Source organism: Pteronotus mesoamericanus, unplaced genomic scaffold (genome assembly GCF_021234165.1).
Source record: "Pteronotus mesoamericanus isolate MK-2021 breed Mesoamerican mustached bat unplaced genomic scaffold, CSHL_Meso_final contig_164, whole genome shotgun sequence".
NCBI lineage: Eukaryota > Metazoa > Chordata > Mammalia > Chiroptera > Mormoopidae > Pteronotus > Pteronotus mesoamericanus.
The window spans coordinates 11,913,129-11,940,895 of record NW_026555065.1 but is presented as its reverse complement, the minus strand read 5'-3'; the positions used below and the strand labels follow the sequence as shown (position 1 = coordinate 11,940,895).

At 37.8% G+C, this 27,767-nt stretch overlaps 1 protein-coding gene across 1 annotated transcript; it reads right to left on the bottom strand.

Moving 5' to 3' along the window:
- Positions 1-587: 587 nt before the first annotated feature.
- Positions 588-27,767, bottom strand: PYGO1 (pygopus family PHD finger 1). The gene is made up of 3 exons (XM_054565390.1): positions 27,645-27,767; positions 6,387-6,472; positions 588-4,680 (listed from the first exon to the last, which is right to left on the bottom strand). Exons 1-3 carry the CDS (start codon positions 27,691-27,693, stop codon positions 3,556-3,558), a joined length of 1,260 nt encoding a protein of 419 aa, XP_054421365.1. The 5' UTR covers positions 27,694-27,767; the 3' UTR covers positions 588-3,555.

Sequence of the window (27,767 nt, the reverse complement as noted above, 5' to 3'; positions counted from 1 at the left end):
TAAGTACTAGCACTCTTAATTTGTTCAAGATGAACAAGTTTGAAAAAAGTATTGAAGACTCCTGATACATATTTGGTTAATTAAAGTTGGCAGACTTCATGGTGACCCACACTACTGAGGTTTTTTTTCCTATTACTAGTCAAGGTTGGGAGTCTTAAAAAAAAAATCCAAACATCAAAAAACTGGATTTCTTTAAACTGTGTTAATCTATGCAGAATAAGCACTAGTACAAGAAAATCTTCAGTTTTATGTACATAATCGTCTAATATGGATAACAAGAATCATAATAGTATTTCACACAAAAGGAAAACACTGATCACAAATCTAAATTCTAAGCACTCTACCTGAAGAATTTTTTCTTTTACACGCTAAGCTGTTTCAGTATTAATTAGTTGAGTAGCATCTAGAAGCAAGTGCACCAGGAAGTCTAGTGACATTAACAAAGCAAGTTCTGAGAAAGGAACTCATGCTTTAGAACTTTCCATTAGTAACCTAGCTTTGGGGAGAGAGCCTACCTACTGATAGCCAGGTTGAACTTTGGCAAAACAAGAATGTAGGAGAAACTCCAAGATTGCGCGCGCGCGTGTGTGTGTGTGTGTGTGTGTGTGTGAGAGAGAGAGAGAGAGAGAGAGAGAGAGAGAGAGAGATGCGGCCTTTCAGTGAAGGAAAATAGTTACACCAAAAAGGTGTAATGCTAGTGGAAGATTATTCCAACTGTGTGCACTTCCTTTCATCACTGAGTATTTTTAAATGTTTAGGGCAGCTCATCATGTATATTAAGAATGCCACACTAATTTGTATAACAGCCTTCTTTGGGTCAAATAGGGCAAATTGTATCTGGTCATTCTTATAGTTCATTACTTTCCCTACCAAAAAGGACTTAGATAATTTTTGACTCAGTGTTATATAGAGACAAAGGTAGAACTCGTAAGAAAATTAATTCAAATACATGAAAACATTCATCAGCTATGATTATAGTTTGCCTATTATTCACTGTCAAAATCAACCACAGGTTTTTCTTTGAATACTTAAATATTTTTATTTAAATAAGGTACTTTGAAGACCTAAATACCTGAAGAAAAATTCACTTGTTTTTAAGTTAAAACAAATTACTTGGAAATAGAAAATGAAAGAACTGCATTACAAATCAAGCATCTTTTGACTAGCTTGGGATAATTTCATTTTCACAAAACAACTATTGAAACTAAGCAACAGAGGTCTTAAGACCACATAATCAATTAACAATGAGCACAACTCGAGAACTGCCATGTAAAGTGTTAATGCTTGCAGATGTTGAAAGGTTCCACTTAATATCTATCTAACTGCATTCAGTCATAAAAAAAATAAATCATGATCTGATGCTAGGACTGGGCAAATAGCATGCAGTGCATCATGTCGTAATAATCGGCACTCTCTAGGATTTCAGGAACAACATAACTAGGTCTTTAAATATTTAGAAAATTTTGTGTCTCTAACAAATCTACAGTGTAAGCACAGTGGGATCTTCAGGTATGCTACTGAACACATCAAATGTCAAGAGTCAGTCAAAAATACTGCATTTCAACCTGTTTCAACTGGGAAAAATTTTTACACAAAGGAGTACCTATTGTTAGAATTTATATCATTTCATTTTCTAAAACTATAAAGATATATTATTTTACAACCATTGAAAATATTTTGTACTCACCTCTAACTAGTCACAGGAAAATGGAAAAAAACTTATATTACCTTGTACCATATGAAATTGCTGTGTTTGTAGGTCAAAATTAAAACACTATATATAAAAGTTTTATTCAATTAAAATATGTACCATGAGCAGTAATAATTTCTTCTATTAGGATATTAAATATTTCATTTTTATAAAAATTCATAATTTGTTAGACTTTAAATTGTTGAAATCCTCCAATTACTTCTTCTTCATTGGAGAATATGTTATTTCTTAGAAAAAGCTTGCAATGATGAAAAAGATGGTAGTTCATTGGATAAAGGCCTGGTGACCAACATGGATGTGACAAGATAGCCCAATTCAATCAATTTCACTTTAGTGGCCTGTGACACATGAGCTCAAGTACTGTCATGTAAAAGTGTGGGTTCATTTTTATTAACCAAAGGATGTTTTTTAAATCAGATTTTTGTGGTCTAATTTTAATTTCTTGTTCCATGAGGGTTTAAATAGTAGTGATTAATTATCCCTTTCATAAATTACCGTATGGTCTTCACAACTTTTTGGGTCAGAATGACGATGGCACAAGTTTGGGAGCCTCACCAACATCCAACCATTGTACAGATTGCTATCAGTTGTCATATAGTATCCTGGGGCTTTTTTGATCATGGGTTATGATCCACTCCACAACTGGATTTCTGCTGTTTTGAATTTGAATGAGTTCACCTCCAGCTGTTTTCATTCTTTTATCATCTCTCAAGAAGATACTTTCAGGTCAATTTTTATACTTTCTGCAGTCAAGCAAAAACTGTCTGCTGCAAGGCCTTAAATTGTTGTTTGTAAGTTAGCTTTCACCTTAGCTCTTAGTTGATCTTTGCTTAAAATGGATTTTGATCTCCCTTAAGGCTCATTTTTGAATTCAGCTCCCTAGAACAAGATTTTTCAAACTGTCAACGAGTTGTTCTTTCACCAGCAGAGTGCTCTAAAGCCAAATTTATCTACCTATCTCATTTGCAATATGTTCCAGGTTGGAATCATGTTTTAAAAGTATTTGCAATTCTCCTGAGGATACTATATTATTTATTTCTCTGGAAAAAAGTAACAAAATGACCAATAATCAAAGAAAATGGAGAAAAGCCTAACACTGTTACAATTCTACACAACTAAAAACATACTTTATGTCAACTCTACTAACTGAAGTCAATTTTGAACTGATCTAATATTAGCAATTTCATGTGATACAATCCACAAGTTAATCAACAAATACTTACTGAGCATCGACTATATGCTAACACTTGTCTCATTATCTGTACAGATACTCTGAAGAGACTGACTCGAAATACAAAAGTCACTAATTTCAAGGACCCTAGTTAGGGGGCAATCTGGTGTCATACTTTATTATAATTTTTTAAAACAGCCATTAAAATGTACACTTTCTTCCATGTGATAGCTACACTTTTTTTTTCTGAAAACATGTTAAATGAATCCTTGAAAAAGTTTTTGAAATAAATGTTCAGTGTGGTATCACCAAAGTTCAGAACTGAAATATACTTTTCAATGGTCCTAACTTCTAAAAGTCAACACTTGCCTACATTTGCTATATATTATTTTGAAACTTCAAGAGGCTTTTATGTTTACGATTAAGAACAACTAGTGTTTACATGTATAGTAGTTTCTAAAGCACCCTCCTATACATTACTCTCATTTAAGATCGCAAACGAAGACAACACAAAATTTGCACTAGTAATGAAGTGAATAGTAATAAAAACTAAAAGGTAAATAATCTTTTTTCATGTGCATTTAAAAAAATATTGTAAAACATTTAAAATCCTGTGTCACTGAACCTTTGTCATACACAGGGGGAAAACGTCCACTTCAGTTAATGCCTGTGATTAAGCATCACTGCCCACTGCAGGTGGACCAAAAGTTTCTCTAGTGCGCATTAACTGGACATCTTTCTCAGCCATACAAGTATCACAGCCCCATACTGCTGACGCTTCTGCTGTTAGCAGGCCATAAGCTGTTTCAGTCATTCCAGTGCAGATCCGATGAAACCATTTTTGACAAGAGGCTTCACATAAAATGGCATCCTGATCATCATTTACTTCGTTTGTACAAATTCCACAAGGATACACTGGGTCGGAAGAAGAATGGCCATGACGGCTTGGGTGGAGAGAGGATTTATTGCTTTTCTCAGTGGTGCACGTGTCTGCTGCACCTCTAGGTTGTCGTGGCTTACTCTGTGTCCCATTCGCATGGCTGTTGTTTGTAGTTTCAGTGCTACTCGAACGGCTATTCTCTTGATTTACTGCATTGTTTCGATTAACATTTTTTAACTCAATATTACTCTGATTCACTGTGTCATCCATATTTAAGTGAGGTGGATGAGCAGAGGAATTTTGATTAGTGCTTTTGGTTGCTCCTTGATTAAAGTCTGGTTTTGGGGGTGGTGCTTTTGCTTGACCAAAAGTGTTTGGGGGAGGAATAAAAGAATGATTAGACTCTAATGGAGAAGTAAAATTTGAATTATTTCCAGGGACAAAGTTAGATGCCAAGTCAGGATTAGATACCTGGCCAGCATTCTGTGGAGGAATCTGATTGAAGTTTTCAGCAGGATTTTGTCTAAAATGTTGATTAGGCATATTAACATTCTGACCTAGTGCATTATTATAAGATGGATTTCCAAAACTTGAATTATCATGTGGCCCAAAGTTAAAAGCATGAGGTCGATTAAAACCCATGCCCAGAGGATTCTGAGGAAATGGGTGTGGTTGATTCCTGAGTGAGTAAGGACCACAGTATGGGGAAGACATTCTCGGAGGAACATGAGGTGGCATTCTGAATGTGCTATAGCCTCCGAAACCAGGATAACCAGGGCCAAGATATGGATTTGATGAAGGTAGTGGTTTATAGGAGATAGTATTATAGTTGTCATCAAATGGATTAGCAGCCACTAGATGGTCAGAGTTTGGATTCGGTGGTGGAGCATACTCAGACAATGGAGGAAAAGAAGGCCCCTGAAATGAGAATGTAAAGTAAAATACATGTTTTTGATCAAAAACATCATTAAAATTGTCCTGTTAAAAAATCTTAACACTTACAAATCTAGTTTTAGTCAAATTTTTCTTGTTGTATTATAAAATTTAATTCTTCACTTGACTTTTCCTATCCAAGTACTGACCAGACCCGACCCTGCTTAGCTTCCGAGATCAGATGAGATCAGGTGTGTTCAGGGTGGTATGGCCATAGACTGCACTGGACTTTTCAATTTGAAATAATATTGGGTTGGCCGAATAGTTAGTTTTCTTTCCCATAAGATGTCTCTAGTAGTGCTTAGTTGTCTTGGACTTCATTCAAAATAATTTTGTTAGATTGTATTGTGACAGCTGTTATATCAGCAAGCATTTTAAAAAACTTATCAAAATTGGTGAATTTTTGTATAGTCATTTTAATATTGAAGATGAAAGAAAATATGCAACATTTTCAGCATATTATGCTTTTTTCAAGAAAGGTAAAAATGCAACTGAAATGCAAAAAGATTTGTGCAGTGTATGGAGAAGGTGCTGCGACTGATGGAACGTGCCAAAAGTGGTTTGTGAAATTTCATGCTGGAGATTTCTTGCTGGATGATGCTCCACAGTCGGGTAGACCAGTTGAAGTTGAGAGCAATCCAATCGAGATATTACTTGAGAACAGTCAATGTTATACCACACAGGAAATAGCTGACATACCCAAAATATCCAAATCAATAAAGTTATTGGTGAAAATGAAAAATATGTCTTTTATTTTATGGAAAAAAGTACATGGACTTTTTGGCCAACCCAATATTTATATATAATTATATTTAATGAGAAAAACATGTAGGTTTCTTTAATTTAGAAAAGGAAATAAGATGTGCTTTTCTGAGTGCAAATCCATTGTTACTTCAAACTCCAAAAGTATTTATCCTTCAAAGAAAATTCTTTATAATTTTCATTTAATATGTTTGCCTATAACTCTAGAATCTTTCACTTAAAATTCTAACTAAAAATACCTTTTATACCCTTAAATAACCATAAAATTAAATAATCAACAGATCTAAAATTTTTTTTCTTGCTTAGTTTCAGGGAATAGCTATTAATTTATTCCTAAAGCACTAAGCTCGAGGCCTCAGAATGGAAAAATAAACTGCCAGTTTTTGTCACACTGCAAGATTAACAGATGGTGGTCAAAATGGAAAAAAAGTCATCCATACATACATCACATTTATTCAGTCTTTATCATAAAAAGAGTGCATCAAATTTATAGAGAATAAAGCCATGAAAGCCTGTATTTACAACCACAGGTTATAGACAAAAGATACGTCTACCATGATTGTTTCATGATATGCACATGCTACTGAATTATTATGATAGTTGAACATTATTTCTTCAAGTTAAACTTGTGTCCAAATATATTTTCCACCTTTTAAAATTAAAATAATACAGGTGTCAATGTATTTTAAATTAGATTTAAAAATAAGCATTTTAATTTGTCTGCCTACACTTTCCTCTTGCAATATCCACTCTAGATCTATGGTCCAGCAACAGCCACGAGTAAAAAAATACAATCACTGTAGAGTTAATTCATTATTAGGTTCTGAATGAGAATAGGAAACAAAACCCATGACCAAATTTAAGTTTACCTCATCAACCTGATCATATCAGCAAAGAAAAAGTGCTATTGCAAGAAAATGTCGATTTACCTGTGTATTTGTCTTTCTTTTTTTTTTATCTGGGCTTCCCAGCTGTACACCTGGTCCTCCTAACCCATCCAGTCCACTATCACCACCTGAAAATAAATAAAATCCAGACAATATTTCCACTTATAACTGAAATCATTTTATATGTCTCATAGCAATATCTATTATAATTAACTATTTATATATTTTCTATTTTTGTTAAGAGAAAAGCAATACTAAATTTTTATTATCTTTCTTCAAAAAATCTCCATAATTCCAGACTGAAACAATCATTCATCTCTACTTCCAAAGTTTTGGGGGGTTTTTTTGGTCATTCTTTCAGTGAAAAAAAAGTCTCCATCCTGCCTTTAAACCTTCAGCTACATGGTTCCCTGTCCTTGAGACAGTCATTGTTACTAGATTTTGGTCTAACTTTCCTAAGATTATCCAGATAAATGCCAGTATAGTATGTATCTTTTTGGTTACAAATGGACACAAATGATGGTATGCATACTATACACAATGGTCTATACCATGCTTGGAAATCATTCCATGTCATTACCTATTACATTTCATAAATGCTCCATTCTCTAATAACTGAGTGGTATTTCATAGTATGATTATGCCAAAATTCATTAAACTCTTCTCACCCCCATTGATATCTAGGTTGTTTCTAAACCTTTGCTGTTCTGGAATGAGTATCCACATATACATATCTTTAGATACAAGTCATTTCTAGACCTGTGCCTTTTAATTCTTAAAGAGGATTATTTTCTTAATAGTGTATGATCAAGCAAAGGCAAAACCCTGACTGTGAATTTAAGAAATTAAAAAAAATTATCAATGGAATTTTTCCCATTAAAAATCTTAAATGTAGAATTCTGAACATATACAAAAGTAGAGAGAGTAAAATTATGTATACACATATACAGATACACATTTGTAATGGATTAATAAATAAATCCAATGAACTGACAGAGAATAGAGAAGACCTTCTCAGATATGTGGACTCTGGGAAAGGAATATTTATTTTTATTTTTTGTTATATTTTATTAATTATGCTATTACAGTTGTCCTGATGTTTTCCTCTTTTTTCCCCTCCACCCAACACCCACTCCCTCAGGCAATTCCCACACCATTGTTCATGTCTATGTGTCATGCACATAAATTCTTTGGCTACTCCATTTCCTAGACTGCACTCTACAACCCCATGGCTATTCTGTAACTACCTATTTGTACTTCTTAATCACCTCACCTCTTCACCCATTCCTCCATATCCCCCTCCATCTAGCAACCATCAAAATGCTCTCCATATCCATGATTCTGTCTCTTTTCTTCTTGTTTGCTAGTTTGTTTTATACATCCAATTGTTGATAGATGCGCATTTTTGCCATCCTATGGTTTCTAGTTTTGATCTTCTTTTTCTTAAATAAGTCCCTTTAACATTTCATATAGTAATGGTTTGGTGAGGATGAACTCCTTTAGTTTTTTTCTTGTCTGCAAAGCTCTTTATCTGCCGTTCAATTCTAACTGATAGCTTTGCTGGGTAGAGCAATCTTGGCTGTAGGTCCCTGCTTTTCATGATATTGAATATTTCTTGTCAATCCCTTCTATCCTGCAACGTTTCTTTTGACACATCATCTGGCAGTCTTATGGGGATTCCCCTGTAAGTAACTAACTTCTTTTCTCTTGGTGCTTTTAAGATTCTCTCTTAATCTTTAACCTTTAGCACTTTAGTTATAATATTTTGCCATGTTCAATGTTTTAAACATTGAATAAAGAACCCATGTTTTTGTCCCAAACTTTCAGGAAAAACATTTTTTTCATTTCTTAATTCAATTTATTTATTTTTTTATATTTATAAACAAAACTGATTATCATATTCCAGGGTATTATTTTGCATTCGGATATCACAGTTGCTTTCTAGAGTTACACTTTTAATGCATAAGCATAAATAAAAGAAAAACATTTATACAGAATTGGAATTAGCACTACCCATGTATAATGTGCATCCTTATTTTTCCTCAAAAATCTGGGCAAAAAATGCACATTATACACAGTAAAATACAGTGTAATGTGTCTTGGAGTGGTCCTCTCTGCATCCATCTTGTTTGGGACTCTGTGCTTTCTGGACTTGCATTTCTTTTTTTTTTCCCCCATGTTGTCCCAAAAGGTAGGAGTTCCTTCCTTCTTTATTTCTTTTTGTTAAAATGCAGATTTATTTTACTTATTTATTTTTTATGTCAAAATCCATTATAAAATATTAAAAATTTTAAATCCATTATAAAGTCTCAGCAACCATGACAGCTACACAGATATAATCAGGTAGATCATGGACTTGCATTTCTACTTACTTCACCAAATTAGGGATGTTTTCTTTCACTATTTTTCCAGATAGATTTCCCATTTCTTGCTCTCACTCTTCTCCTTCTGGCATCCCTATGATGCAAATGTGGGACAGTATGAAGTTGTCCCAGGAACTGCTTATATTATCCTCATTCTTTCTGGGCTCTTTGCTCTTCTTGTTATTCTGATTGTTTTTTGCTTCCTTATGTTGCAAATCATTGATTTGATTCTTGGCTTCATCCACTCTACTGTTATTTCCCTGTAAATTGTCCTTTATTTCAATTAGTGTATCCCTCATTTCTGACTGGGTCATTTTATGCTGCTGCGGTCCTTACTAAATTCCTTGAGCACCCTTGTAACCAGTGTTTTGAACTCTGCATCTGATAGGTTGCTTATCTCCATTTTGTTTAGCTCTTTTTCTAGAGTTTTGATCTTTTCTTTCATTTGGGCCATGTTTCTTTTTCCTCCTCCTTTTGGCAGCCTCCCTGTGTTTGTTTCTATGTACTAGGTAGAGCTGCTTTGACTATATGCCTTGGTAGTGTGGTCTAATGTAGTAGGTGTCCTGTAGGGTCCAGTGGCACAGCCTCCCCTATCACTCAAACTGGGTACTCAAGGTGCGCCCTTCATGTGGGCTGAGTACACCCTCCTTGTGTAGTTGAGCCTTGGTTGCTGTTGGAAGATCAATGGGAGGGATTAACCTGGCTAGTCAGCTGCAAGGATTGGCTGTGACCACTTACCACCAACCACTGCCCTCTATGGAGGATCAGCTATGCAGGAGCAGGCTGGTGGTACTCTGACATGGTCTGTAGCTATCCACTGGATGTACTGGCCCCGGGGATTCCAGTCTGAATGGATGTGGTTTCTTAAAATTCTGTAGTTGTCAGACTTCCATCCAACTCAATTTCTGATGGTTATGAGTTTTAGTTGTAATTTTGATGTGGTTGTGTAAAGAGGTGAGCCATGTTCACCTATGCTACCATCTTGACTGGAAGCCTTTGGGAAAGAAATACTTTAACTCAGACCTAAAGAATAAAAATTATTCATGTAAAGAACTGAAGAAAGACATTCTAGGCAGACAAAACAGCATGTGTAAGAAATTTTAAGTAGAAAAGAACTTCATGTGTTTGAGAAAATTCAGAGGTTAGTGTTTTTTAAGGAATTATGGATGGTACCTCTAGAAGAGGCTGAAGAGATAGTCATGGACCAGATCATTTTAAACTGTTATGGAGTGAATGTCTGCCCTACCCAACCCCACCAATGCATATGTTGACCCCTTAACTCAATTTGGTGGTTTTTGGAGGTGGGTCTTTGGGAGGTACTTAGGGTTACATTAGATCATGATGGTGGAGCTCTTATGATGGGATTGGTAGCCTTGTAAGAAGAGGAAGAGAGAGCAATCTCTCTCTTCCTAGGTGCATACACCAAGAAAAGGCCATGTGATGATACAGAAAGAAGGTGGGCATCTTCAAGACAAGAAGAGAGCTCCCCGCAGGAACTGAACTGGTTGGCACCTAAGCCTTGGATTTCCTAGCTCCAAGACTATAAGAAAACAAATTTCTGTTGTTTTAGCCACCAGTCTATGGTATTTTGTTATGGCAGCCTAAGCAGACTAAGACCTAGTTTACAGTAAGAGAGTAGGATTCTCTTTGAAGAACAATGGATGATCATTTAAGGATTATGAGCAGGAAAGTGACATGATTTATGTTTTTAAAAAGATTCCATTAACAGTTATGTTGAGAATAACCTGGTGATGAGATGGGGCAGAAGCAGGGAGACCAGTAATGATATCTTTACAATAGTACTTCAGGAAAAGAAATGGTACTTGTCATAAAGAGAAACTAGCATGTTGGAGAAGTTTCCTACATAACAAAATACAAAGCAGATTTCTATAAGAGCCACTTAGAGAAGTTTAATTAACATAGGTGAAAACCTATGACAGACAATAACAAAATTTAGTAAGGTTTCTGGATGTTACATTAATAATTAAACATGAAGAGCTTTCTTATATACAAACTACAAGCAGTTAAAAGATAAAACAGAGGGAACGTTTCCACGTACAGAAATAAAACTAAACTGAACTAAAATAGCTAGCAATTAACTTAAAAATGCAAAAAAAAAAAAAAAAAACACCTTAAGAAATGTGTAAGATCAATGTGAATAAAAACTTTTTAAAAGCCCTGTTGAGAGACACCAAGGAAGAATTCTAATACTAAGTGGAAAGGTACTACACCCGTTCTGGCTAGCCATCTAGAACAAAATAATATTGTTTTCTACCTCACTTATTATCCCAAATAGCTTCGTTGTGATAACCTCAGAGACATTAGCACCAGGTGTTGGAGTCCCAGAACCAAAGGACCCATTCTCCACACCCAGAGACATTAATACCAGCCTAAGCAGCACCACCTTCTCAGAGATCCGAATTTAAGCTCCATTGCACCTCCCCTGTGGGTTTATATATTTTAGTAATTCCAACCTCTCCTTTGACCCACAGCCTTAGGAATGTTAGCTGCTTCCCACAATTGACACCTGAGAAAACTTCTGTATCCTAGTTTACGACTTCAGTTTAGTATCTCTTAACAATACTTTATATTAAATATTTTGTTAAAAACAACTGGCTTCTGTCTCATGACTAGACTCTGATGCATATCTTAATTCCCATCAGACAGAAACTATCATTACTGCTAAGTTAACATCATTCTAGACACTTAGCTTACTATGTACCTACCAACTTTTCCTTTTCCATAGAGTAAAAGCAATACCTTTACAAAAATAGGATACTATTTTTAAATGAAAACATTATAATTTTATTGAGATTTAATAAAAGAAATAAGTTAAACTGGAAAATATGCTAAAAATTTCTTCACTAAAATAGAAATTTTGGAAAAGAATCCCCTAAGGCTAAGAAAAGACATTAAGAAAAGCATTATAGCATAAGAAAAGACACAGAGATCAATGGAACAGAATAGAAAACCCAGAAATAAACCCATATCACTAGGGTGGATTAATATTTGACAAAGGGGGAAAGAGCATAAAGTGGAGTAAAAATAGCCTCTTCAAAAAATGGTGTTGAGAGATCTAGACAGGTACATGCACAGTAAATGAAACTAGACCACCAACTTACACGATAATCCAAAATAAACTCAAGATGGATAAAAGATTCCAATCTAAGTCATGATGCCATTAAAGTCCTAGAGGTGAACATAGGCAGCAAAATTTCAGATACCCACACAGCAGTATTTTCACTGATACATCCCTTAGGCAAGGGATAGAAAGGAAGGAATAAACAAATGGGACTACATCAAATTAAAAAGCTTCTGTGCAACTAAAGAAAACATCAACCAAAATGAAAAGTGAGCCAACCATATGGGAAAACATATTTGCCAATGATACCTCAGACAAGGGTTTGATCTCCAAAATATATAAAGAACTCACATACCTCCACACCAGGAAGACAAACAATCCAATTTAAAAATGGACAAAGGACCTGAATAGACAGTTCTCCAAGGAGGACATACAGCAGGCCCATAGACACATGATAAAATGCTCAACATCACTAGCCATCAGAGAGATGCAAATTAAAACCACAATGAGATACCACTTCACACGAGTTAGAATGGGCATCATTAACAAATCAAGAAACTACAAGTGCTGGCAAGGTTGTGGCAAAAAGGGAACCCTCATACTCTGTTGGTGGGAATGCAGACTGGAGCAGCTACTTTGGAAAACAGTATGGAATTCTCTCAGAAAACTAAAGATGGAACTGCATTTGATCCAGTGATCCCACTGCTGGGATTATGTCCTAAGAATCCTGAAACACCAATTCCAAAGAACCTATCACCCCAATGGTCATAGCAGCATGATTTACAATAGCCAAGCACTGGAAACAGCGTAAGTGACCATCAGTAAATGAGTGGATCAAAAAACTGTGGTACATTTACACAATGGAATACCACACAGCAAAAAGGAAGAAGGAACTCCTACCTGTCATGACAGCATGGATGGAACTGAAGAACATCATGCTAAGTAGAGTAAGCCAGGCAATGAAAGATAAATACCATATGATCTCACCTATAAGTGGAACCTAATCAACAAATGAGCAAAATAGAACCAGAGACATGGAAATAAAGAACAAACTGACAGTGATCAGAGGGGAGAGGGGAGGAGAATAATGGGGGAAAGAAGGGGAAGGGGTGTCGCAGGGAGCAACGCATTGTGGGGAGCACCATGGTGGAGTGCAGAGCTCCTGGATCTGAGGGTTACTGTCCAGAGCCAGCTGAGGAGGAAGTGGGGCTCTGATTCCCGCAGAGCCCATCCTGGGGATGTCATGGATGGGGGGAATAAACATGAGTCATCACAAACACTTCTCTGTTTGCCAGGAGAGGGGACATGGCTTTTCCCTCTAAGGGAAAGAATGTTCCAAACCCGTGTCCAAAAACTTTTATTGAGAAACACGTGCCCAGGGGTACACAACAAAGCTCATCAATCAATGTCAAAAGGCTATGTTTACAGAAAACAAATAGAGATCATAGATAACACAAGCGATCTGGAGGAACACAAGATATCTGCCTCAGGTCAGGGCCTATGAATAATGTAAATCTCCTTCCCAGTAGAAGCCAGGGTTATCATTGCTTTTGAGGGTAAAACAAAGCAGGCTTAGAGGAACTTACTTCTAGGCCTGATTGTCCCCGGGGAACGCCGGAACCGCCTGATCCATTTAGGGCTGTACCTGACTTTAGTATTGCTTCAAGCCTGAGCCAGGCAGGTGGGGCAGAGCCACCAAGAGGTAAGCAGACTTCTTTCAGATAGAATGAAGACTCTGGCCATGTCCAAGCCGAGCTGAGGGGTGTGGGCCTCTTGCCCTTTCTCCATGTCCCACAAGTCCATGTCTGCTGCCTCTACCGGCCAATACCTGTCTTAGGTTGTTTCTCCTCATGAGAGAACTTACCAGTCATCAACAACCAATGATCACAAGGCCAAGCAGGGTGTTATGAGGGAGGCAGGGGCTGCACCCCCACCAAGGGGACAGGTTTCGTCTCCTCAGTGGCTTGTTTTCCCAAGCCCTCCTTGATTATTTCCAGCCTTGGGGCCCTCTCGCCTGTCAGGGAGGCTACAGTTCCTGAAACCAGACAGGGCATTTCCCAACAAAGGGGCAAATTGAGGAACATGAATAGAGGACTCATGGGCTAGTACAATGGGATAGGCATTGACTGTGGCAGTGGGGGGTGGGGCAGGGAAAAACAACAGGGAAAAAGGTGAGACAACTATAACTGAACAACAATAATAAAAAAAAGCACTGTGGAAGAAACTATAGTTTTTCTTTTTTCAATTTTAGATAGCATTGACTGACTTCCTGCTCTGAAAGTTGAGGATAATATAGAATCCTATCTTATTTTAGCAGAATATTTTCTATCTTTAGAGTCAATTCTTCATTTCAGGTAGTTTGCTTTTATTGTATCTTTGAATGCTTTCCTGCTCTATTTGTTGAGTGCTCTATTTCAGGGGCACTCAATATTATGCTAGAGAAATTTTTGGCTCCAAGTTAGCTCTTCTGATTTTGTCATTTTCATCTGCATTTAATATGATTATTTGGAACTATTATAAATTTGTTAATAGTCTATTCTGTTCCTTATTTCTAATTTATACATTCTTAAAATATGTTACCACTTGAAGTACATGTGAGGTATCTCCTTCTGTATGTAGGTTATGGATTCCTCATCTTCTGCAGGCTGTTTTTGTTTTCTTTGTTAGTTGATTAGTTTGCTATAGTATGTTTGCATAGTTCTCTTTTTTTTAATCATTACATGAGGATATATTTATTGGGTTTTTTTTTTTAGAGAGAGAAATAGGGAGAGAAAAGAAACTTCGATGTGAGAGAGAAACATCAACTGGTTGCCTCCTGTACTAATCCTGACCAGGATCAAACCCACAATCTTTTGGTATATGGGACCATGTTCCAACCAACTGAGCAATCAGACTAGGGTTCTTTTTAAAAAAATCTTCCAACTTTGCCCAGATGTTTTATTTTTATTATTTGGTCTGATTAACATAGGTGTTGTTTGAGTCCCTTTTATTCACACCTAAGATTCATTGCTTGGCTTAGGTAGCATGCTGTATCTATTGAAATAATCACATGATTTTTTTTCCTTTAAATTATTTTAATGTTTCACACAGCCTGACACTCCTGAAATAAACCCAACTTACTCATTTTTATGTTATAATTTTTATATGACTGTATCTGCTAATAGTCTCTTTATGAATGTTTGCCTATATTAGTATGATCAACTTTTTGTGTTTCTTTGGAATATCCAGACTCTTAATTCTGAGGCCTTATTAAATGCACATCTAACTACTTAGTTGGGGTATGCAGTAATCCATTTACATGGGGGAGATCTCTTCTGTCCCCTGATCCCTGATTCAAGTGTGTATCCCTTAAGACGTGTCAGAGATAGACAGTCCTTGCTTTGTTTTTTTAATTTTCTCTATTTCACTCATTTTTCTTACTCAAAGGAGTGAGAAATAAGAATGCTGATTTAATTTGCCTCTCTACAGACTTGAGGTTATTAGTGAGAATTCTAAAAAATTCTATAAATCACCAGCTTCCAAGGGGCAGGGGTTGTCATAGAAGCCTAAGACAGTGCATTCACCCTATTCCAGATTTTTTGTTTCGGGCTGTGCCATTTCCTGTGGTAGTTGCTATTGTTGAACACATTTACTATTTTTACTTTTTAAAGATTTTATTTATTAATTTTTAGAGAGGGGAAAGGAGAGAGAAAGAGATGGACAGCAACTTCGATGTGCGAGAGATACATCCATTGGTTGACTCTCACATGCCCTGAGTTGGGGACCTGGCCCACAATCCAGGCATGTGCCCTGCCTGGGAATCAAACCAGTGACCTTTCAGTTCGCAGGCCAGCACTCAACCCACTGAGCCACACCAGCCAGGGCCATTTTTGCTGTTTTTAAAAAACTGTTTTGCTTCATTTCACTTGGAATTAAAAAAGAGATTCTTCAAAGTAGCTTTGTTTTACTTTTTTTTTTTTTTTTTTAAAATCCTCACCAAAGGACATGCCCATTGATTTTTAGAAAGAGGGGAAGGGAGGGAGAGAGAGTGGGACAGAAACTCAATTCAAGAGAGAAATGTCAATTGGTTACTTCTCATAGGTGCACTGCCTGGGACTGTACCTGCAACCTGGGCATGTACCCTGACTAGGAGTTGAACCAGGAACCTTTCGCTTTGCAGGATGATGCCCAAACAAGTGAGCCACACCAGTCAGGGCCATTTTGAATCAATTAAATAAACTCATTATTTTCAAGAGATCTGTGAACAAAACCAACTAAAATTCTTTTTAAAAAATTGAGTTTCATGACATTAATTTTTTTATTAAGAATCTAGTATTTCCCTCCATAAAACAAATATTCAAATTCCCACTGGTCTCTCTTCTCCCACTTACCTGTTCTTCCAAAGAATTAACTATTCAGATGTCCCTCAACTTATGGTGGGGTTATGTCCCAATAAATCCATTGTAAGTTGAAAATATCAAAGGTCAAAATGCACCTAACCTACCAAACATCATAGCTTAGGCTACCCTATCTTAAACATGCTCAGGATGTAATATCCAAAACACACTGGAAACATAGTACACTTTAGAGCATTGGTTGTTTACCTTTATAATCACCTGGCTGACTAGGAGCTGTGGCTCACTGCTGCTGCCCAGCATCATGATAGTATCTTACTGTGTATCAACAGCCCAGGAAAAGATCAAAGTTCAAAATTTGAAGTATGATTTTCACTGAATGCGTACTACTTTCACCCCATTGTAAAGCTGAAAAATTGAAAGTCAAACCACCATTAAGTTGGGAACCAGCTAACACTTCCAATGGCTCTGACCCTTGGTCTTTCCTATTCCCTTCCTTCTCCTATCTGTAATACTTGTGATTCTGTTCCATGACATAATTCATGTTCACATTCATGTTCATCGGTGCTAATGAGAAAATAAGCTACTAAGAATTTCTATGATTCTCACTCTTCAAAACTGAAGTGATGGAATGCTTTGCAACAAAAAGAAAGAAGGAATGCCTACCTTTTGTGACAGCATAGATGGAACTGGAGACCATTATGCTAAGTGAAATAAGCCAGACAGTGAAATACAAATACCATATGATCTCACCTATAACAGGAACCTAATGAACAAAACAAACAAATGAGCAAAATAGAACCAGAGGCATGGGAACAAGGAACAGGCTGATAGCAACCAGAAGGGAGAGGGGAAGGGAAGATAAGGGTGGGAAGAAGAGGAAGGGATTAGTCAAGAAACATGTATGAATGACCCATGAACATGGACAACAGGGTAGGGATTGACTGTGGGAGCAGGGGGTGGGCTAGATGGAGAAGGGAAAAGGGGGGAAATGGGGACAACTATAATAGAATAACTATAAAGTATTTTTAAAAAATGAAGTGAAAGGTCAGAATTCACTGAATTCGGGAAGGGAAAGTAGTAGTTATAAAACTAGTTATTTGGGTTACCCTAATGACTTCTCCAAAGCTTCTCTCTGTCTGCTCTATATACCTGTTGCTGCTAACTTTGCAAGGTGAGCAATGACAGATCAACCAGAAATAAGAGTTGTGGGGCACAGAATCGAGAAAAGGGAAACTGCCAAACTGTGAGAAAAGGGAAACTGTGGAATTTCTTCACCTCATTGTCTCACTCCCACCTGCCTAGTGGGAAATAATGATGTCAGAATAGAATGAGAAGCTTCTTTCATTGTAAGAAAGTAATTTTATCTGTCTACATATTATTATCCTGTATTATGCCAATCAATTTCAATTAAGCAAAATAACACTCTTACCTCTCTTTTCATCCTTTAACCTTTATCTAGAGCTGAAAGCTTAAATTGTATTTCTCCTCAAAGTCTTATAGAAGAGTATAATCTCTTAAATGAAGTATTTCCCATCTAAAGATTCCACAAATTAAAGATACTTTATACAAAATCCATTTATAAATATAAAATTATTGTTTTTATTTGTAAGTATGTTTTATTTTTGTAAAATGCAGATTATTTTATTTAGGCCTCTTATTATTTTCTTTAGGCCTTTTTTTTATCTTCTTAGGTCTAATTTTAACCCCTTTATTCCACCTTTTAAAGACTCAATCACTACTGGCCCCCAAGTCCTTAAAAGGGAGTGAGGGCATTATTCTCTGAACACTACATAGCAGCATGCCTTTTATATATTTTAGTTTTCATTTTTTCATCTTACTTTACTTACAGTAATGGTTTGGTTTTGACACTGACTTCTCATAAGTACAGTGACTGCATTATTTTAAACTATTTTATAATTAATATGTTCCTTTAACTTGCTTCATCATTATTCCAAATAAGTACATATTCTTTCTTTGGTAACATTATAAAGTATATTTTATTGATTTTACTATTACAGTTTTCCCATTTTTTTTCTCTCCTTTATCCCCCTCTGCCCTGTATTCTCCTTCCCTCCAGCATCTCCCCACCCCCTTAATTCATGTCCATGGGTCATACAAATAAGTTCTTTGGCTTCTCTATTTCCTATACTATTCTTAACCTCCTCCTGTATATTTTGTACCTACCAATTAGGCTTCTTATTCCCTGTACCTTTTCCCCCATTCTTCCCCCATCCCTCTCCACTGATAACCCTCCAAGTAATCTCCAGTTCTTTAATTTTGTTCCTGTTCTAGTTGTTGGCTTAGTTTGTTTTTGTTTTTTGTTTTTTTTTAGGTTCAGTTGTTGATAACTGTGATTTTGTTATCATTTTAATGTTCATAGTTTTGATCTTCTTTTTCTTAGGTAAGTCCCTTTAACATTTCATATAATAAGGGCTTGGTGATGATGAACTCCTTTGGCTTCACCTTATCTGGGAAGCACTTTATCTGCCCTTCCACTCTAAATAATACCTTGGCTGGATAGAGTAATCTTGGGTGCAGGTCCTTGCCTTTCATGACTTTGAATATTTCTTTCCAGCCCCTTCTTGCCTGTAAGGTTTCTTTTCAGAAATCAGCTGATAGTCTTACGGGAACTCCTTTGTAAGAAACTGTCTCCTTTTCTCTTGCTGCTTTTAAGATTCTCTCCTTATCTTTAATTTTGGATAATTTAATTATGATGTGTCTTGGTATGTTCCTCTCTGGGCTCAATTTGTTTGAGATTCTCTGAGCTTCCTGGGCTTGTATGTCTATTCCCTTCACCAGATTAGGGAAGTTTTCTTTCATTATTTTTTCATTTACATTTTCAATTCCTTGGTCTTCTCCTCTGGCATACCTATGATTCAGATGTTGGAACATTTAAAGCTGTTCCAGAGGTTCTTAAGCCTCTCCTCATTTTTTTGAATTCTTGTTTCTTCATTCTGTTGTGGTTGAATGTTTATTTCTTCCTTTTGTTCCAAATTGTTGATCTGAGTCCCGGTTTCCTTCCCTTCACTGTTGGTTTCCTGTATATTTGTCTTCTTTCACTGTGTATAGCCTTCATTCACTTCTTCCTTTGTTAAGTGGCCACACTCAATCATTTGTGAGCATCCTGATTACCAGTGGTTTGAACTCTGCATTTGATAGGTTGGCTATCTCCTTGTTACTTTATTCTTTTCCTGGAGTTTTGAGCTGTTCTTTCATTTGGGCCATGTTTCTTTTTCTCCTCCTTTTGGCAACCTCCCTGTGTTTGTTTCTATGTATTAGGTAGAGCTGCTTTCACTCTATGCCTTGGTAGTGTGGCCTAATGTAGTAGGTGTCCTGTGGGGTCCAATGGCACAGCCTCCCCTACCAACCAAGCTGGGTACTCGAGATTCACCCTTCTGAGTACACCCTCCTTGTATAGTTGAGCCTTGGTTGCTGTTGGCAGATCAATGGGAGGGATTTACCCAGGCCAGTCAGCTGCAAGGTTTGGTTCTGACCACTTACCACCAACCTCATCCCTCCATGGAGGATCACCTGTGCTGGGGCAGGGTGGTGGTGCTCCAACGTCTGTAGTTGTCCACTTGGTGTGCTGGCCCTGGTGTTTTCTGGGGGTGCAGGCCAAGGTCTGCCCCACCTCTGTTTTGCCCAGTGCCACCGTGTCTGAGCTATAAAGCAATCTGAGATGTCAGCTACTTGTGCTGGGCTTGGAGATTCCCAGGGGAAGTCAAGCTGTGAATATAGGCTGGCTGCTGCTAGTGTTATCTTGGGACTCAGTAAGGCCAGCTGTTGTTTAAGAGGATTTAGGAAGTTATGAAGCATGAGCCAAGATCAGCTATTCATATGGAAAGGCAGCTTGGGTGGGCCCATACATTGTGTGGGATGGAGTTTTTGGGGACCTCCAAGGCAGCTCAAACAATATTAGTTTGATGGAGTCTCAGATATGGCACCACCTTGCCTGCTCTGTGTGGGGAGGGTTTAGAAAAGGGATAATGGCCTCTGCTGGCCTTCATACCAGATACTTCAGTTTCTCCCAGTATATCACTGGTGCCTTTCAAGCTGCCCCCTGGTGCCAGAGCTCAGAGTGAGTGAGTCTGAGTAGGTGAGTCTATGTGTGGCTTCTTCAAAAGGAACTGCTTGGGGCTCCAGAAATTTCTTCCACTGACTCAATCCCCGCTGGTTTTTGCATCCAGAGGTTTTGGGGACTTATCTTCCTGGCACTGGAACCGTGGACTGGGGTCCTAGTGGGGGACTGGGACTTCTCACTCCCAAGATACCCCTCCTGAATTTTTATCACACATGCGTGAGGGACTAGCCGATTCTGCATCTGTGCCTTTCCTACCAGTCTGGATCGATGTGGTTTCTTTAATTCCATAGTTGTCAGACTTCCATTTAACTCGATTTCTGGAGGTTCTGAGTGATGGTTGTTCTATATTTTAGTTGTAATTGATGTGATTGTGCAAAGAGGCAAGCCTTGTCTGCCTATGCCACCATCTTGACTACAGGTATAACGTATATTTAGACTTTCTTTTTCTGATTTTAAAAGTAAACACTTACAGATAACTTACAATGTACCAGACACTACTGTCAGTGATTTATACACATACACACACACACACACACACACCCTTTTAATCATTCAAGGAACTCCATGAGATTATTCTCATTTTTCAGCTGAGGAAATTGATGCATAGAGAATGTAAGTAACCTGCTGAAGATCACACAGCTAGTAAATAGCAGAGTGGGATAAGAACCTTGACAGCCTCCAGTCAAAATGCTGTACTGTTTCTCAATATTGCTATTAGTATGTTTATAGAGACTGGGAACAGGAAAGAAGACTTAAAATCACTCTTCACCATACCTTACTGCTCACCTTGATAATAAAGATGATTTGGACATCTTGAGGTGCCTGGAATAAAAGTGTTAGAGAAAACTGTATAATCTTCCCAAAATGTGAGTGTTCCACACCTCTGGTGAAAGTGAACTAGTAAGACTATATTACCTAAAGTCACTGAAAACTCTGTTTTGTTTTAAGTTAATTAATTTTTAAATATATAATCTTTATTATTTTTTTCACTGAAACTTCTTTGCTAACATTTATCAAATTAGACCTCAAAACATTTGTTGAGCTTCTGTAAGTATAGAAATAAAAGTAATAATTCCTTCCTGTAACATGCCATAATCTAGAGGAAACAATTTCATCTTTTTTTATTGAAACTCTTAAATTTAACATGGTAAGCACTATGATAAAGATGATCACAAGATGCTGAGTAAACATAAGGTACTCCTGTCTAATCTTGACTGAGGGAGGAATGTCAGGGAAGACATCATGGGAGGTTTCAGATGAGCTGATCCTTTGAAGAGGAGTATCTCACCGAAGGCGGAATAAAAAGAAGGCATGCCTAGCAGAAGTAACAGAATTTGCAAGGAAAGATTTATCGGCAAGAAACTCCGTAACAATTTCCTTTAGAGGGGAAATGTGAATATTACAGAACTGGAGTGCAAGACAAGGGAAAACATTTCATGGAATATGAAGGATGGAAGACTAAGCAGTAGGCCTGGGCCAAATAAAAAAAGGGCCAATATAAGGTTGGATTTTTATCCTAAAGGCAATGGGGAACAACTACAAAGTTTTACAAAAAGATCAACATGACTTGATTCTGCTTGGGGAACACTATGGCAATGGAACATAGTGACTAAGACTTTGGGCCCTAGAAGTTAAGTTCTTGTTTTGCCACTTACTAGCTGGGTAAGCTTGATTATGTTACTTAACCACATTACTTAAACTCTCTGAGCACAATGCCTTAACTGTAAACCCAGAATGATAATAACACCTAACTCACAGGGTTAGTGAGAGGATAAAATAAGATGATCCATTTAAACCACTTAGCAAACTGGTAAGTATTCAGTAGATGGCAGTCATTCATCACCATCAGTAGCAATGTGAAAAATGGATTAAGAGGGACAAAATGGGAGGCAAGGAAAACAGTGAGGGTTATCATGATAATCAAAGAGATAAAATCTGTACTAAAGTGGTGATGAAAAGGTCCAGGAGATAATAGGTTCAAAACATATTACGGGGAGCCCTGACTGGTGTAGTTCAGTGGATTTGGTGTTGTCCTGCAAACTGAAAGGTTTCTGGTTCAATTCCCGGTCAGGGCACATGCCTGGGTTGCTAGCCAGGCCCCTGGTTGGGGGTGACCTAGAGGCAACTGATCAATGTTTCTCTTGTACATACATATTTCTCTGCCTCTCATTCTCCCTCCCTTCCCTTCCTCTCTAAAAATTAAATAAAAGCTTAAAAAAATCAAACAAAAACATACTAAGGGGACAGGTATTCTAGAACTTTGGGACATTATTGAGTGGGAGTGGGGGATGGGTTTGGGTCGCTGGATGAATGATGTTCACCAAAATAGGGATTATGTGAGAAAGAGTATACTGGACATCTCACAGATAGATTCCTTTTATTTAATACATTCAACATAAAATTTATTAATCTCTCTCTCAGAAATGCATTCCTCCTTTTATATATCTGTGAGACCATTCTTTTAAAGTTTTTCTTCTCTAATTCTGGCTACTCCTTCACTTTCTGCTCCTCAGGGTCCTCTTTGCCCTTTTGTCTCCTAAATATCTGTGTTTCCAAAGTTGCTTTTCTCTTCTCACTTTTCACTCTCTTGGGTGAGCTCACCTACTCCCAAGGCATTAATTAGCATTCATCTGTTTACTGATAACTTCCAGATCTCTATTTCTGACTCCAATCACCTGCCTCATTTCCAAACAATTATACCTTTTGTGTACCCTGGAAACATCCTGGGGGATATTCATTCAGTGTGTTGAAAACCAAGCTCACTTTCCTAATAATCTTGCCTACTTCTTACATGTACCAACTAAAAAAACAAAACAACAAAAATTTAAAAAAACCTTTTCTTTAGACATTCTCTCTCCTTCTCTTCCCTTTGATTTTGACTATATAAATTATGCTTCCTCTCCGATTTAAATCCAAATCCTCCACACACCTATTCAAGACAGTCTGTTTTTTTAGTAAAATCTACCTGTAGCACTTTTATGACATTTCTGTGTTATTACCCCATTCTAAAATACATCCTTACCTTTCCAATGTCATTTCTGAGGTTAAAAGCATTTCATCTGAAATGAATGTCTCAGCTTCCTTCTTCTTTAAATTTCTGTCTTCCTTTCTCAATTCTTTTTTTTTCCTTCAAAACTAACTCTTTATTTGCATCCTTGATGCAATTCTCCTCTCATCTGCTGAGATCTGATTTATGAGAACAGAAGTCTTATCTGTTTCATCCCCAGCTTCTGGAACAGTGAGAACCTAGCACATAGTAGATATTTTAAAATATGTACTGAATGCTATATTAAGGAATTAGTCTCTCTTTTTCTCACCTTTTTAGTTTCTCCTCTTCCTACATCAAGTTCTTCTTCAAGTCTAAAATATGTTTAAGTCTTCTTTCAAGGAAAAAAATAATAAAAATATATCCATACAAACTTTTTCTTAACAAGCTATTGGTTATGTTTTTCTACCACCCAAGCTTCTTTTAAGTTGCATTTGCACCACTAACTTCACTACTTTGAAATGTGGTTTTCTCCCAATAGTGCCTTCTCAAAATCACCACTGATCTCCTAGAACCTTTTCTCGTCTCTCATGCTTTGTTGATCCTGTATCATTTTACACAAATGAAGTCCCATTGCTTCTTAGAACTCTTCTCCAGATATTCCATGGTTTCCTTAAAGAGAGGTTATATGTACCTTTATTTCCTGTAGGTGGTCATCTCACTTATCATGCTGTTTACAAATGTGTGCTTATTTTTCAGTATCCTGGACTAGACTATAAATGTCTTCAAGAGAAGCGTTATGTCTTCTTAATCAATATACTCCCACCGTCTGACACTATGAGTGCTTAATAAATATTTGCTGAGTAATCAAATGAATATTGTCATCAGATCAACACTCAAGAGTTTTAAGAACCCTGGAGAAGGGGATTGTTGGTTAAAATAAGTGTGACATAACATTCTAAGAGAAAAGGGTACGTGAAAGTAGTATGAGGGGCTATGGACAATCAGAAAGTGGCATAAATATATGAATGAGTTATTTCACATATTCATTCATTCATTCATTCCTTCACTTGGTATTTACTGTGAGCAAGGCAGTTGAGGAGAAATAGAAAGATACTTGACATATTGAACCTATCCTCATGGATGTGCCTTTTTTAAAAAAAGATTTTTATTTATTTATATTTAAAGAGAGGGGAAGGGAGGGAGAAAGGGAGGAAGAGAAATATCAGTGTGAAAGAGAAACATCAGTCAGTTGCTTCTCCTCCACAACCTGACTGGGGACTGAACCTGCAACCCAAGCATGTGCCCTGACTGGGAATCAAACCAGCAGCTTTTCACTTTGTGGAACAATGCACAACCAACTAAGCCACACCGGTCAGGGCCTCATGGATGTGTCTTATAGTCAAGGGCTGAGAATCCGGGAATGGTAAGAACTGGTAGAAAATAGGAAGGAGTAAGATACTTTGCCATTCAAAAACAATTTTGAATTAATATTAAAATATCAGGACAAGTTTAGATGGCCACAAGTCAGCTTTCTGTAATCCGCTCACCTTTGCAATCTAGGTCTATCAGCTGCAGTTCTCAAACATTAGTGCACGTAAGGAACACCCGGGGATCTTGTTAAATTAAAGATGGAAAAACAATCTCCCGGGAATCCTGATTCTGTAGGTCCAGGAGAGTGCATTTTTAATAAGCATCCCACAGGATTATGATGCATTTGGTCTGCAGAGAATGTTGCTGTAAAGTCCTTAGTCATTCATGTCATAATTTTGCCATATCTGAGTTACACCCATATCTTAGCCTTATCCTACTCAAGAAGTTTGACTTACATTTTTATAACACACATGAAATAAACACATATAACTATTAAAAAGCTGCCCTAGCTGGTGTGGCTCAGTGAACTGGGCATCGGCTTGTGAACTGAAAGGCTGCCGGTTTGATTCCCAGACAGGGCACATGCCTTGGTTGCAAGCCAGGTCCCCAGCTAGAGGTGGGTGAGAGGAAACAAATAGGTGTTTCTCTCACATGTCAATGTTTCTCTCCCTCTTCGTCTCTCTCCCTTCCACTCTCCCTAAAAAATAAATAAAATCTTTTTTAAAAAGTCTATCTATATCAGTGGATGGGAAACAGTCTAAGAAGCACTGCTCAAGAGTTTATGCTCTGTAAACACCACATCCTGCATGCAGTCTGATGACACAAATTATAACAAAGTTCCAGGGCAGCGAAGTACAACAGAACTGTGCTTCAGAAGAGTTCATGTGCATACTCTGGTATCTTTTATGTATTATAATGACTAATTATAAAAATCCCTCCTTATATTGACTTTTTATTTTAAAAAGTACTTTGTCTTTTACTCTGGTACTTAATTCTCATAATGTTCTCGAGGAGACACCTAAGCCAACTCCCAACAGTTAAGGCACCAAACTTAAAAGCAGCAGTTGGAACAAAATGAAGATAGATTTGTGTGCTTGACCCGCAATAAAATATATATATATATATCTATATATATCCATTTTATTTAAAATTACATTTGGTTAAGATGGATAATTGAGTTCAAAGCCATAAACTTGATAGCCCTATTCCTTTTGCTTCGACTCTAATTTATCATTACAGGCAAAATAATATGGCAAAAAGATGAGAGGAATAATTGCATCTCAGAAAAGTCTATTCCTTTAAAGATTTGGCAACTCACAACCACAAACAGAAAAGAAAGTTAAAATAGAAAACCATCACCAAATGATTGTGCTGATATTAAGCCTTTAAAAACAATATTCTTCTCTAAATTATGTATTAGCTTAAATGGCTAAGAAAATCAATCTTTGTCTAAATATTTGAGTGGGTGTTTTTTGGATACCACATTTCATTGTGTCAAAAGCCAGTTCCATATATTTAATCTCTAGTCACATGGAACAAAAATAGATGAATGACTTGGAAATTTACTACTTACTGATTTATAAAGCACTTAATCCTGTTTGGATAAAAGGATTACTGCAATAGCCTCCAAACTAGCCTCCCTATTTCCTTTCTTGTTCTCTACAATCTATTTTCCACACAGCACCCAGAGAAACCCCGTTAATGTGTCAGATCAGTCACTCTTCTGCTCAAAACCTCCAGTCCCTATATTAAAGTAAAAGGCAAAGTATTTTAAAGGGTCCACACAAGTGCCCCATACACAATCACCTTATCCTTAAGCTCAGTTCATACTACTATTACCTTTGCACACTCCACTCCAGCTACAATAGCTTCTTTGCTGTTGCTTGAGCACACTAGGTAAATTCCAGACCTAGGGCCTTTGCATTTGCTGTTCCTTTTGCCGAGATTGCTCTTCCCACACGTATCCCATAGTTCTGCTCTATTACTTCCTTTGCGTCTTTGCTCAAACATCAAGTTCCAGGTGGGCTCTCTTATAATAATTGCCACCTCTCCACCCCCATACATACTTCCTAACCACTTTCCCTGCTTTGTTTTTCTCCATAGCACTCACCATTGATATTTTATACCTTTTATTTATCAGTTGTTTATCCCCGCAAGAGTGTGAACTCTTGCTGGGTGATGATTGTGTTTTTGCTTTGTTCACTGTAATATCCTAGGGCTAAGAACAGCACCTAGCACACAGTAGATGTTCAATAAATATTTGCTTAATGAGCAAACGGTATTACTTCAATTTGGGGGTTTTCATCCTTAACCCTGTTAAGTGCTAGAAATAAGAGCTAGTGGATATCACCCAAATTTCCAGACGGCACTTGGGGTCTTTCAACTTACACGCATTATCTTTTGTCTGGTACATCATTCCTCTCATTTTTCTTAGATAGTAAGGCAGCAGGAAAAGGCCTAACGTGTCCAAGGAAGAAACAAACCAATCATGTACAAAACTGATTTCGGGTGGTTTGATTCTTCTCCATAAACCAATAGAGAAAATGCATTTTGAATTTTCAGAGTTTCTCCTCTTAAGCCTAAGGAAAATAAGCTGTTATGTTTGTCTTGCGGGGGCGGGTTGAGGGGGAGGATACTGGAAGAGACGCGAAGGCCGGTGCACCTTCTTCAAGAACGTCAACTCTTGGGCAGTCCAACTTACTTTTGGGGGGGGGGCATCGTTCGTGGTCTCTGCTAGGGGGTGTTTCTTTCTCACCCTCTGAGGTACCTATTGTGCTGTGTCTTGCGAATGAAATAAGGTGGAAGAGGAGTGGGGGGCCGAAGGGATGCTGAGTGCGGCTTCAACTGCCTCCTAGCACAAAGTCGGGGAGGCGAGGGCTCCGCGCGGGTGTCTAGGGGGCGAGCGGGCGCCGGAGCCGCGCGCCTCCGACCGCAGCCTCGGCCCCGGGTCGCAGGCGGGACGCGGGCTGCGAGGAGTTAGGCCCGGACAGAGGCCGGTGGCCTCCCAGCGGCCGGGCACGCGGCCCCCGCGCACCCCGCTCTCCCGACCCCCTCAATCCGGCGCCCGTCTCGGTTACCTCGAACTCTCTTCAGCGAAATGGGATCCTTCTCCTGTTCCGCTGACATTACAGACCGCAAAGCATGACTCCCCCCCAGGCCGCGGGAATTCGGTCTCTTTGATGCGGCGGCGGCGGCTCCTC